Raw genomic sequence first — 14042 nt, forward strand, 5'->3', positions numbered from 1 at the left:
CGACAACTCGTTTGGAGCCAACAGTGGTAAAGAACTGCCAGCTTCTGCTAAAAGGTGGTTATTAACGCTTGTAAAGAAAGCAGATAGGACCGGCAGATTGCATCTTTGGTATTGTCTCCCGCCATCTTTAATACCTTCTCTACCTATTAATCGCGCCGAATAAAAACTCTGTTTGTAAACCCAACGAAAAGTTGTCACGCCTTCTTGGATCTTCGTGGTGCCAGGATCTTCCTCCCTCCACGAAAGAGCCCCTTAGGCTGCTAGGAAGAGAAACTAGGAGAAAGAGGAAACACGAATGCAGTGTGGTTCCTACCTCCAAGGTTTTTAAAGATGCGGTTCTATGGCAGCAGTTAGCCTGCGCCGGTTTTTTTGGTCATTACGAATGTACGTACTTGTGATCTCAATCCTATTTAGCTCGACGTGCAGTGAGAGAGGATAAAGCGTTTTCACATGACGCGTTACGGTGGCTAATTGGTGTTGCAAAACAATGAAATAGCGGCCAGGTTGGTGTAACAAGAACATCCGCCGGGAGTTGAACTCTTTTTTTATGTAAAAGATTTCTTTTGTCACAAAAAATTTGCATAGATGCTGGCCAGGAGAGTGAAAACGCTCAACACCCTACGGCTGATTATTAATCTGTTGTTTTCGTATTCATTCGAGCACGTCTCTTCTACCTCATGTTTATTAACAAGGTTTTATGCATTGTTCTCAGTTCCTATAATAATCAACATTTAAAGAGGCATTATCAATCAAAACAAAGTTGCTCCAAAGTTTTGAGTCGCATCGCTGATTTTGCACGTATCAAACCGTAATAAGTTTAAGTACCAAAAAGGTAAGATACTGAGTTTCATTTGCTTTATGCCGATAGTTGTTAGAACCTGCTCTGTGATATGTTATTGATACATCGTTGCTGTTTCGTACCGAGCTGCATAACCATTGAGACAGGAACGTAACACGAAGTGAGTTCTATTGTGTGTCCGAAGTGACTAATGTGGGGAAACATTTTGCCTGTCTTAAAAAAAAAACTCATTGTTAGCACTCCGAAAGTGTAAGATTGGATTGGATTTGAACAACTGAAAGCAACTAGTGAATGGGAAAATTTACGGGAATGTCTCCTGGTGTACTTAACTTTGAATCTAACTTCCAGACAGACGGTAGCTTTTTTGAATAATTAGCGCCAAGTTCACGAAAAAACTCCTCTTCATGCTTGAGAGCTGAAAAGTTTTACTAAAACACTGTGATTCGGATAAACTAGCAAAGACGAAAGAACACAGAGAACGAGCCATCAATTTAACACTTCACATGAGCTCCGTATAGACTGCATGCATTTACGCTCGACTGTCCATAGATCTCTCGTTAATGAACTTCAATATGCTCGGGTTGAAAGAGATAATTTTTGGATAGAGAAACAGGGACAGGTTAATTCCTTTACTCAATTTGCGCCTTCTTCTTCCTGCATACTCCCAACAGAGTGGAAGGTCTCTTGGAGGTACCCATTTCAAGCACTGAGAATAAACGCATGAATAAAGTAATGCCTTTCGCGCCAAAAAGATGCTTCTAAGAACTGTGATGATAAGAGTCGTATTTTCCGTGGTTTTCAAAGTCGCGAGCAACTGTAAAGCCTTCTGTAATGCGAGCCTTCTTTTTCAGGGAAGCACGGGAATTCGCTCATAGCCGCATTGCAAACGCGAGTCATAGGAGGCAAGCCGGGGGCGGGGTGGGGGAGTTGCGTGACTAAGAGAGACTGGCTAGGTCACACTCGTGCGTGACTACCTAATATTTAAGGCCCTAGAAGGAAAATATACCAATTGTTTTGTTACTTGTTGACATTCAGGCTGGTGAGGATTAAATATGATTTTTGGAGAGGCTTTGATCATCGCCTTTCTGGCCACAACCCTGGGTTTGTTGGGAGTGTCACTGCACAGTATGTTCACATCACACCACAAAAACACCTTGGAGCTTCGAGAACTGGAAGACAAAATGATGGATAAATATGGCTGGGCCCCTTCAGTGCCTTACAACGCTTACGCTTGAGTCAGCAACTTCTTTTTAGCCTGTTAGCAGATGAACCTTAAATTGACTTCATTACCAGTCCATGTAGTGTTCTTTGGGAGTGCCGATGAGTGTACTTTTACTGATGTATATATACATTGGATGCTATAAAGTAACTCTGATTGATTCCAACTGTACAGCGAAGTTATGAACATTAGACAACGATTTGACAACATCAAATCTTTTGTTAGTTAGTACCGAGATGCATAGCCCATCGATTAGGGCAAGTCGTTATTTTTTTATCGAGCCGAATTTCGAGACTGGTTTTATAGTATGACAACCTGTTTTGTTGCACAGCATCGGGTTTGGTTTTATATTGATTGTTACCATGTGTTACGAAACCCTTAGTATTCCTTTCTTCACGAATTTCAATCGTTAGGTAATCAAAACGATTTTAAACTGTAGCTACAGATGAATGACTCAGTGTAACTAAGCAGATCAGAATTTTCAATGATCTTAATACAGGAAATAAACTTATTGTTCCAATATCATGACAATAACGCCCTTTCTCAGTTTCAGCCCTATCACGTTGAAACAAGTCTGCTCGGAAAGTGTAAAAAAAGAAAACAGATTCAAAACCCCCACGCACTGAGATTTTTGGGTTAAATATCTTTGAGGTAAAACTATAGTCAACTTCATGTGGTACCTTTCTAAGGAATTAATAGCACACTAAAGACGCATGATCCATCATATATCGAAAACAATATTGCGAATCGTTTACCTTGAAAACTACGGTAACCCCCTTCCTTGGGAAACTACTCATTATCGCCGAGGGACTAAGATCGACATTCGGATCGCATATTGCTCGCGTCTTACAGGTATTGGAGGCTCTGACATGGAAACGAGGCTTAAGGCTCCTTCTGCATTGTATTCACTATTAACCTCGTTCGCATGCATGTTTGAAGAATGTTTGAAAGCAGGCATAGCTGGGTGACACCTGACGTGTTAACTTACCCCCGCTCTCAGGAACTTCCGAACGCACGTGTCATACCGCAAGCCATTAGACTGGCTCTTGACTTTCTCCTTAACTTAACGAGTGGTAACAGTTATTTTCCAACCTTTGTAAACTTCAATCCAATCCCTTTTTTACCACCAATTTTCATTAAATAATGTGAATTGACAGATTGTCCGCAAGTCGTGCCTCATTTAATAAATATGTAGTAAGTCCTCTCCTCCTCACCCCCCCCCCCCCATTATTTTAAGAAAAATGAACACACACAAGATATTTGATGTTGAAGTAACACCAGTGCATGTAAAAAAAACAAAACAAAATAATTGCATAATTTTCATGTCATTCTTTCCGTAACGACACCTTTTCCGTGATAAATTTCTAATATTTTACTTTAATACTAAGACCGGATTAGCTTTTATTTTCCTCCTTTGTTTTCAGTTTCTTATAAAAAGACCCGTAGTCATATATTCGGTAAATATTAAATAAGCAACAAACAACTTTAGGAAAGCAAAAATAAAATTTAGAAGGATATGACGAATTTTACAATTATTAAATTAAGTACGGTCAAATAAACCTTATTTTGTGCAGCATTAAGATGCGTTTTTCAGGCAGGCTATTAAATAAATATATATTGCAAAATGCAATTAGTGAGTTTTCAGTATCAAATTTATGTCCTGTTATGCAGACAAATTGAAAATGGCTTAGATTGAGATATGTCTATGGGTGGATATTTCCTGCCGATAAAAAGTGACATTTTTGGTGAATTACATCCAATCTTTTTCACACCAGAAGCTCGAGTGAAATCTTGATAATAGAAAAGATCTTGAAAAAATAAACACTTGATTACGGTGGCGTAAAAAATTGCCAAAACTTAATAAAAATTCTGACAGGTCTATTTGCCTTCATAGTGGATGACAGTCCTTTGTTTTTGCAGTCTATTAAAGTTGCCTGGGTTCGTAAATATAGGCGAAATCCAACAACGATTATTAAACCCTGCAGAAACGTTAAAAGCATCGCGCTTTGGCAAAATCAGTTCCTGATTGAGGACTCCAGCAGGTCACTATAATGGAATGGCTCTATTTTGCAGGTAATAAGTGGAACAAAGTAATAACGGGAAAAAAAGTATCAATTGTCGCTTTTCAATCAAAGGACAAACAATTGCTATATTTCTCGGCCACTTTTCGGTAAAAGAAATTTAGAAAATCTATGTCGCGTAAAAATTGCCATACGAAAATCGCGAGCTATAACTGAGAACAACTGAGGTAACCTTGAACGCGAGTCAGTTCTTTATTTAAGGCGCCTTTTATTCTCTAACGATTAATCAACATCATAAATGGTTCACAACTTGTTAAAATTGTATGGCTAAAGATGGATGTAAATATCAATTTTGATATGAGCAAAGCAAGGACGAAGAAGAATTGGCGTTCAACCTTCGCTTTCTAAACATTTACTGAAGGCAATAACGGTTACCTTGTTCCAGTGTCTCCATCACAAGGCTTTTCAGTGCAATCCTAAACCATGGCCAGAATCCACGGCTTTATCGAGTGCCGGGAAAGAGTTATTCACGGCTGAAAGCACAGTACTGAACAAGCTTTATAATTTATACGCGCGAAAACTACTCAGCAGTTTTCCCCTAACGTTTCTTTTGTTAAGTGTACAGGGTAAAAGTGAAATTCCCGTTAAATTTAAAATCCGTTGCAATTTTATGTATTTCGCACCGGATGCATCGATTATCTCATAAACAAAATGATGCATAAGTAATTTACGGGTGATCCTGTATTCAGGGGCACCCGACGAGAGCATAGTTCAAAACCACTTAAACATAGCATCGTTAAACCTATTTTAGTATTTAAACGGTAGATATAGGCATATTTTTATCCCCTAAAAAGTTTTCATCTGTTCAGATTATTATAGGGATCAAACTTACTTTTTCGAAAATTTCAGCGAGAAAAAAGCCTCCCGAAAATTCTAGGTGACCTTTTTAGGGTAAAAATCCGTTAAAAATGGGCAATTATACCAATTTTTAGATGTTCGAAAATCCTAGGAGAGGCAGGCAAGCAAAAAATTTTACAACAAATGTTCCGAAAATTCTAGATCTCAAATCGTCTTCCAAACAGATATTTTCCGAAAGTTGACGTTAGGTGCCCCCTTGTATTGGCTTACATCAAAGATTTTTGTTTACCAGCCTTTGTAGCCCCAAAAATTCGAGACTGATTTTTAGCCTGAGTACTCTATAACTTCTCTGTGCCGTGATGTCCTCTTAAACTAGTTACAAGATAAGCTACTTTTTTGAGTTTAATGAGCGCAAATATTGCTTCGCCCGGTCTAATTTCCAGACCTCGAGTAAAGAAATAGTAATCTTTCATTTTGACAAATGTCATAGCCGTTTTGTCATTTTGAGTGCAACAGAACAAAAGGGTAAGTTTTTCCAACAGAATTGGAAAAGCAGCTGCGAAAACACTTTTACGATTAGCCTGACTGAAACTCAAATTATTGCTACAAGGCATTCAGCGTGCATGTCAGTATATGTCAGGGACCTGATTAATTCATTTTAAAAAACAAAATGATAATAATAATAATAATAATAATAATAATAATAATAATAATAATAATAATAATAATAACAATAGTGATAATAACAATAATATGATGATAATAAATAGTACTAATAATACATCACCCGGTGGAATGGTTTGACATCTTCGCAGACCCAGGGGCAGTTAATGAATATCAGGGTGGAACGTGGAATGGCGAAATAATAACAGGCAACGTGCTTGATCTGCGCTTTATCCGCTACGACTTAGTATCAAACTTTAGCAGAACCTCGATAACTCGAACTCGGATAACTCGAATTCCCCGCCAACTCGAACTATAAATTTCTTTCCCTTAATCAAAATTGCACTCAAATTTACCCCGATAACTCGAATTCTCCGCTAATTTTTCGTTTCTCTTCAGAGTTCTAGTTACCGGGGTAATAATGTATCTCGAAGTCTGGAATAAGCTACGAGTTAAATCACTGGAGATCATTCAGTATGGAAATATGGTTCATATATTTATAGGCATTTGATCTTCTCTTTTCAGTTATAGGCTGGAATCTATGGTTGATGTTATCACTAACAGGTATAATTACGTTGTCAAAAATACATCTGTAATCTCAGCATGAGATAACTGCTCGTATAAACTGGACACAGATAAGGAATAAGCCACGTTCGATAAATTAAAATTCAAACATGACTCCGAGGCTTTCTGGTCATTTTTCTATATTTGGTTTGGTTTCCTTTGTGCTCAAGTCTCCTCTGGGAATTTCGAGACAATGTAGTCGTAAAGAATTTTCAATTTTGACCCTAAAACCTTGGAGTCATGTTAGAATTTTAATATATCGATTGTGGGCTATTGGCTATTTGGAGACTGTGCGTGAAACTGGTTCGGGATTGCGTCGAATTGCAAGTTGACTCTTAGGATAACTCCGACCATCAAGGAAAATCTCAAATGGTTTGAGTCATTAGGTATTGAAGTTTTGTCTCGATAGGAACGAAAAATGATGGACAATGACGGTCTTTCAATCAGGGCCCAGTTGCTCGACGCATGGTTAGCGTTCACCAGCGTTTAATACCTTGACAACGTATTGGTTTTGATACTGCTTAACCAATGGTTAAAGCTAACCATGCTTTGAGCAACTCAGCCCAGAAGTGCTGATCAGATCCTCCATCAGGATCCTGTTCTTCTATTTTGTAACATTGGTCCTTACTTCCAAAACAAAGGTAATAGAATGGCATTTAACGTGCTTAAGAAGATATTCTAAAGATAAGCTTAATGCATAGTCTGCTCATTTGAAGAGAAAATATCATAATCATAAAAACGATCAATGTATGAATAATTAATTAGCAGAGAAAGGTTCTGTGGCTCAGGGACTTCAATTGTAAACTTGGACTTCCTGTGGTTCCCTTGTTTATAACTAATGGTATCCACTGTAAAATTCAACGTTTTCAGACGCGTCTTGTTCAGATATAGGCTGGTTTTGCTGGCTTTATAAAAAAACCAATAGATGTGTGAAGAGTTCAAACTATGCTGTGAACAAGTGCCGTGAGACCTGCGAGTTTTGCCCATTACCCACTACTGGTAAGAAAACTGTTAACTTGCATATCTAATAACAATTTTTAGGATGCCAACGTAACCTGCGTAGCAAGCGTTTCCGTTTGGTTTCGGAGTAACAGGCTAATGCCAACGGGGCAGGGTCGTTGGGGAGGCTATCGCTTCTTTAGTTGGCCTTTACGAAGTTGCATGGGAAACTGATCAAAAATGAGGCAAAACCCTGTCACCAGACAGTCTGAACCGAAGGAATGAACATTGAACTGTTTCTATTTCTATTTTTATTGTATAATCATTTACCAGTATATCATTCTATCTAGTATTTATAATTGTAGTTAATTATTAACCACTTAGAAGACGTTTAAGGATATTTTTTCTCGGTGTAGCTCTGGTCCTGAGGAAGGCTAAGTTTGTTAGCCGAAATATTGGCCGATAATAAATCAGCCCTTTGCCGTAATGCCAGTTCTGCATTCAGTTTTGTTGTACTTTATACGAAGGGCGATGTTGTGTTGTTTTCAGAAAGTCCAGTCACAGAAGGGTCATCGTCACCTGTGGCTACCCTTGCAACAACGCCACCTAAGCCTGAATGTTTCCCTCAGAGTTTAACCCTGCCAATAAGCCAGGAACTGTTTATGAACAAAAAGCTACAAGGTCACGTGATCTGGCACCAGTCAGTTTTTTCGGAGCTTCAGTGCGAGGATCTTTGCATTCGAGCACCCGGATGTTTGGCTTACAATTACCACTACTCGGGAGAAATGGCAGAAAAAGCTTGTGAGTTAATGAACGAAGTTAGAGTTGTAAACAACACCCTTGGGTACAGCTTCAGGTTGTTTGAGCGAGAACGAGTTTTAAAGGTGAGCAAACGTTTACTGCACTAATTATGCTTCCCTCATGTGCTCCGTCCTCATCTTAGAAACTAAAGGTCTCTAATAGACCTTTTTACCGATACGGCGGCCATATTGAATCAATTCGATTTAAGGAGTATTATAGGATGCCCAGGGGGCATGAGCGCATTTCGTTTGTATTTTCGAGCGCCTTTCGGGACATTTTTTCTTAAAGTTTTCTTAGAATAAGATTGTAACGGGCAAAAAGATCCTTGTACCGTGTTTGGATGTAATAATGATCGCCTTTTTCTAGTTTAGTATTAGAAATATGATGTTTCACTGCATATTTCTCGGGAAAAGGGCGATCATTATGTACATCAAAACACGGCACAAGGATCTTTTTTCCCATTACAATCTTATTCTAAGAAAACTTTAAGAAAAAATGTCCCGAAAAGCGCTCGAAAATACAAACGGAAAGTGCTCATGCCCCCTGGGTATCCTATAATACTCCTTGAATCGAGTTAATTCAATATGGCCGCCGTATCGGTAAAAAGATCTATTCGAGCTATACGTTGACCAACGCGCTCACTATGTCTCCTACTATACAATTCCCTCCATGGTAAAGTTACGTTCCTTTACGGTAACGAAATATTATCTCCATTATTTTTGCAGGTTTTACTGGGATATTGCCTCGGCGAAACATGATACTGACTTTCCGAACGAGGACAGAGTAAAGCGTTTATTCTGCGAAAACAAGATCATGTAACAGAAGAATGAGGAAAATACAAAGTGTGCGAGCCTGTTACCAAGGGCCAACTAGTTCGAAGGACGATTAGCGTAAATCCAGAAGTAGTTACCATGGCAACTCATGTGCTCTGTCCTTAGAGGAAAAGGGGCCGATGAGCACTAACACGGGGTTAAATTTTAAGCTGGGTTTCTATTTCCTTTTTTTTTTAATTTCCTCTACTCTTTTTAGAGCATCCAATCATCACATTGTAGACAAAAAGAATTAAACTGAATTTACTTTTTAAGGTTTTATATCTGAATTCAAATTTCCCACTAACCCTGGGTTATCTTAACCCGGCTTTGAACCACCCGGTCCAGGATTACCTACAGCTGAATGAGTTTCCACCAACTCTCACAAGGACTAGAATAAAGCATTCGTTCTAAGAATATCTATTTGATTTCTTTGTTTAATACAGTCATTTGTTCGGCATAAGCATAGCCTAGCCTTTGCAGTATAAATAGTGCCAAAAAAACTAATCATTACTTTTTGCTGGCGACAAGAGGAGCCCGCAATCCTTATCTCTAGGTTGTTATTACGCATGCGTCGCATGTACGTAGCCAACATCCGCTGACAACATTCGTTTGAACTTCCACTAAGAACGAATGGAATGCACAGAGCGCACTTTAATCCCACGCATTTGGGCCTTCTATCACTCGTAATCTGATCAAGTACTCTTAGCTACAATATATTTTTTCCTTCAGAAAATAAAAACCTATTAAAGAACCTAAATAAGCTAAATTTGTGCTTATTACCATGTATTTAAGAACCGGTTTAGGCTTACTTGGGAAAGTGCTTGTTCTTACTTTCTTAGTCGTGAGTTCTTAGATTATCAACTCGTAGTATTGGAAATTTTTCAGTTAACAGTATACAAAGCCGATCGTATCTTTGCCTTATGCATCGTAGGAACGAACCGGCTGGCTTCTAAAAACAGAAGTTCCAAGCGAAACTTCGACGTCTTCAATAACAAACGTGCACCCTTCTCAGTTCTCGCTTTGTATCCCCGAAGGTTAAAAACTTTAGTTGACGACATAGTCCCTTCACATTCAGTCAAATCTAAAACAGCCGCCGCGTTTGCAATGTCCTAACTTTAACGACGGTTAAAAAAATAACAAAGACAAAACTCGGAATAAAAAAGAGAAATATAAAGGCCGCCCAGTCTGTCATTAGACATTGGTAATAGTACCTTGGAAGATCACTGTATTCTTGTAACTTGTTTTCCACGTAAGAGAATTCCAAGAAATCGAAACTATGCCCTAAAGCCACTGCTGATGACCAATGGCATTTGCCGTAGTCTTGAAGACTTCGAAACGGATTAAATCCAGGTATATCCACTGCGGGTAAGCCACTTTCGTGGGCGAGTATTCCCATATACGCATCCTCTGCTAGGATCACCTTCCACTTCTTCATACTTTGGAAAATTGAGCGTAAAGCGCTCGCGGAGACGACATAAAACGGACCTGAGCAATATGGTGGGTAATATTCTATATCCAGGCAGTCTTTTGTAACGTAATTCTTTTGACTAGCGGAGCGTCTAACTTGCGCGTCTCCTATTGAAAAACCTCCATAAAATAGTTCAGTTGCATACAGCTCTAACCACGTTATAAGATATGGAATGCGGATATAGACATCGTCGTCTGTTTTCAAGAGTAATCGAGGATTAATATGAACCAAACCCCATAATAGCCCTGAAAAGGTCTTTATTACCAAATTGTCATAATTTTCAGCGACATCAAGAACAAGCACATCATTGAATGCTGATGATTCTTGCATGATTTCCTTGTCCAGTTCAGAGTCGTGTGTTTTACCCAAGACAAAGATGTGTTTCCACAGTCTCGAGGCGTGATGTCTAGTTTTGTTAGCCCATGTTTTACGTATCACGTTCCTTCTTTCACGATTCAATTCACCAGCTCCAGATACAGTTAATACAAGAAGAAATATACTCGTCAAGTCTTTTTCCTCGAAACGTGGTTGTATTACAGGCGACACAAACGAAAACGTCAGCTGAGAACATTGAGAGCGAATGTTCTTCAACAACGTGAGTTCGGAGGAATTTTCTCCGAACGCGAATGTTTCATTCCCCTTCATTTGCAATGACGCTGTAAATTGCTGCATCGAATTTACTTTGAAATTTTGTCCTCGGTTTTGAATCCACATATCTGAATAATATATGTTGTAGAGGATTAGGGCAATGAATTGAACGAAGACTATTGCTGCGAAAAGGGAGCTTCCAGTCTTACTCAGCCTCATGCTATGACGAGGGCGCGATTAGGATCCGGCGGCGGCCTCGTCTCTTCATTGAAAGCCGCCAGGTTCTTTCGATAAAGTGCACCTAACGTTAAAAGGGGAAAAACCGGTTACCGTATAACTGCCGCTGGGGGATTATAAACAGGGGGAGGCTTATATCCGAGGGGGCATATAACTGGAATAGAAAAAGCGATTCAAAACAAGCTGTAGCAATGCTGATCAAAGTACGTTTTGCAACACTTATTACGAGAGTAAGGTCATTACAGGGAAATCTCAGACCGAGGCCAAGGTCTGAGATTCCCCTGTATAAATGACCGAACGGACGAAGTTAATAAGTTATTTACTATATGACCTGAGCCGGCGATTAATTAAAAACCACAACTGGTCAGCAGATAACTTTAAAAAACACGTCACCTTAATGAGTTGTACACTTAAACCCGTAAACAAGCATCTGACACTGGTCAGCGGATACCCCGCGCTTCCTCAATCCCCGCGGACCGACCCGAGGAACCGACTATCTGGGAGCCTGGAACAGGCTGGATCTCCAGTATCAAGTGAAAAAAAGATTGTATATGCCTTGGACACCTAGCTAGTAATACCCAGTCACCACAAGAAAATAATGCCCACTTAGCAGCCAATCAGAGCCTGCATACTATTGTAGCCATATCATAATGGTTTTTAATTAAGCTGAACAACGTCATAATAAATCAAATCTATTTCAATACAAACCAACGGGGAAGCTTATATCTAGTAAGCGGCTTTATGATCGTTCGCAGACTGAGAATATGAAACAACTTATCACAGAGCCTACAAGGGTGACTCCAACATCCGAGTCTTTGATTGATGTCATCATGACTTCCAATTCAGCCTTAGTTACCGATAGTGGTGTGGTTGAAACACACATTAGCGATCATTATCTGGTTTATGCGGTACTGAATTTCAAGGCGCCGAAACCACTGCCTACTTATGTTATATCTAGAAGTTATAAGAATTACAACTCTGAGAGCTTTGTGAATGATCTTGCCCAAGTCCCATGGTATGAAAATGCTTTGATTGATGATGCTAGTGAAAAAGTAGAACACTTTAATGAGAAATTTTTGGCAGTCCTGGAGCGTCATGCGCCTGTCAGGAAAAGGAAAGTCAGAAATCGGCAATGTCCATTTCTAGATCAAGAGATCAAGGAGCTGATGGATGAGAGAGACCAAGTACACAGAGTTGCTCGTGTGTCGGGCGCTGTTACGGACTGGGAGCATTACCGTTGGTGTCGTAATGAGGTTAAGAGAAGGCTATATGATGCTGAGAGGATCCATGTTCAAAAGGAGATGAATGGCAATCAGAGTAGTAGTGCCATGTGGAAGGTAATACGGAACTGTATCCCGTCAAAAGAGAAATCGAAACCGGTGTACTCAAGGGATATGACGGAACTGGCGAACGAGTTCAATGAGTTCTTTACTTCTGTGGGGGCAAGGGCTGCAGCTGAATCTAAGAGACTTGCTTCAGTTAACGTTCTTCCAGCGTATAAGCCCCCCTCATCCAAGAACTTTTTCCAACTAGATGAATTCCGATTCCGCGCAGTCACTACCTTTGAGGTACACCAGATCATCTTGTCTTTTCCTTTAAACAGGGCACCAGGAATGGATAAGTTACGCATGAGTGTGATCAAGGATGCCCTACCAGTTATACTTCCAGTTCTGACAGAGCTTATAAATAGATCGCTTTTAACATCAGTTTTTCCATCTGCTTGGAAAGAGTCCGTGGTGATACCGATATTAAAGGAAGGAGATCATGAGGTTGCTAATAACAACCGGCCAGTATCACTGCTACCCGCTCTGTCTAAGATCTGCGAACGAGCAGCTCTTAATCAGTTAACGGAGTACACAACACGTCAGAACTGTTTAACTGAACATCAAAATGGAAACAAGAAGAAGCACTCGACAGAAACACTCCATATTTTCATGTCCGATATGATTCTCGAAGCAATGGATCGAAAACAAGTCACAGCGTTGGTTCTGTTGGACTTGTCAAAGGCCTTTGACAGTATCGAGCATGGGATCCTATTACGTAAACTTCGAGAACTGGGTGTGTCTATACAGGCCATGGAATGGTTTAGAAGCTATCTGACGGACAGGAATCAGCGGGTGAGGATTGGTTGTGAGGTGTCAGATCCTCGCCAGGTAGCTTATGGTGTACCTCAAGGGTCGATCTTGGGACCAGCCCTTTTTAATATATACATCAACGATCTTCCAGCTGTCCCTAACCTGTGCTCACTAAAGAGTTACGTGGATGATTCCCAGCTCTATCTCTCGTTTCCTGTCCAGGAGACAGCCATGGCTGTGGAACATTTATCCGAAGATTTGCAACGGATTGCCGCCTGGTGTTGCACACACAGCTTGCTGATAAATCCAGATAAGACTAAGTTATTGCTTCTTGGAACCCCGCAGATGTTAGCTCGTGTGCCGGAGGGTTTTGGAGTTACGCTACTCGGTAAGGAGATTCTACCGTCTCGTTCTGCAAAAGATTTGGGGGTCATCGTGGACTCGCGCCTTAGTTTTGACGAACATGTGACCGATGTTGTATCTAAGTGTACAGGTAGCCTGTGCCAAATCAATCGTGTGAAACATTTCTTTGATAGGTCTACGCTCATAACCATCATAAATTCATTAGTGTTCAGCAAGATTTTCTATTGTTCCTCTATGTGGTCTAGTACAACAAAAAAGAACATTGCTAGGCTTCAAAAAGTTCAGAATTTTGCGGCACGGATTGTGACTGGCACAAGAAAGTATGAGCACATCACGCCGATGTTAAAGGAACTCCACTGGTTGCCGGTTGCTAAGCAACTGGAGGTTAGAGACATTTTAATGGCTTTCAAATGTATAAAGGGATTAGCCCCACCATCCTTGTGTAATAAGTTTTCGACAAGAAGGCAGATGCATACTAGAAATACTAGGAATAAAGATAAACTTCATGTACCATCTTTTAGATCAGCAACAGGTCAGCGATCTTTCTCATATAGGGCTGTTCAGCTCTGGAATGACCTTCCAGAAAGTTTAGCAAACATAGAGTCATTTAATGTTTTTAAGAATGCGATTAAAGG

At 40.0% G+C, this 14042-nt stretch overlaps 2 protein-coding genes and 1 long non-coding RNA gene across 3 annotated transcripts in view; 2 read left to right on the forward strand and 1 right to left on the reverse strand.

The window, feature by feature from the left end:
- The first annotated feature begins 723 nt into the window (after positions 1 to 723).
- Positions 724 to 2540, forward strand: LOC140923299 (uncharacterized). The gene is made up of 2 exons (XR_012164147.1): positions 724 to 832; positions 1835 to 2540. It is a non-coding gene; the product is annotated as an uncharacterized lncRNA (long non-coding RNA).
- A 1470-nt stretch (positions 2541 to 4010) lies between these two features.
- On the forward strand, positions 4011 to 8898 carry LOC140923656 (uncharacterized). The gene is made up of 5 exons (XM_073373730.1): positions 4011 to 4091; positions 6086 to 6124; positions 6995 to 7123; positions 7613 to 7947; positions 8590 to 8898. The coding sequence occupies exons 1-5, from the start codon at positions 4070 to 4072 to the stop codon at positions 8620 to 8622; spliced, it is 558 nt and encodes a 185-aa protein (XP_073229831.1). The 5' UTR covers positions 4011 to 4069; the 3' UTR covers positions 8623 to 8898.
- A 796-nt stretch (positions 8899 to 9694) lies between these two features.
- LOC140923325 (beta-1,3-galactosyltransferase 1-like) overlaps positions 9695 to 14042 on the reverse strand; it is a 5875-nt gene continuing 1527 nt past the window's right edge. Inside the window, exon 2 of the mRNA XM_073373420.1 lies at positions 9695 to 11033. Within this exon, the coding sequence (XP_073229521.1) occupies positions 9758 to 10951 (1194 nt within the window). The 5' untranslated portion in view covers positions 10952 to 11033 and the 3' untranslated portion in view covers positions 9695 to 9757. The remainder of the gene's footprint in view (positions 11034 to 14042) is intronic.

The sequence above is a fragment of the Porites lutea genome, chromosome 13 (assembly GCF_958299795.1).
Source record: "Porites lutea chromosome 13, jaPorLute2.1, whole genome shotgun sequence".
Lineage (NCBI taxonomy): Eukaryota > Metazoa > Cnidaria > Anthozoa > Scleractinia > Poritidae > Porites > Porites lutea.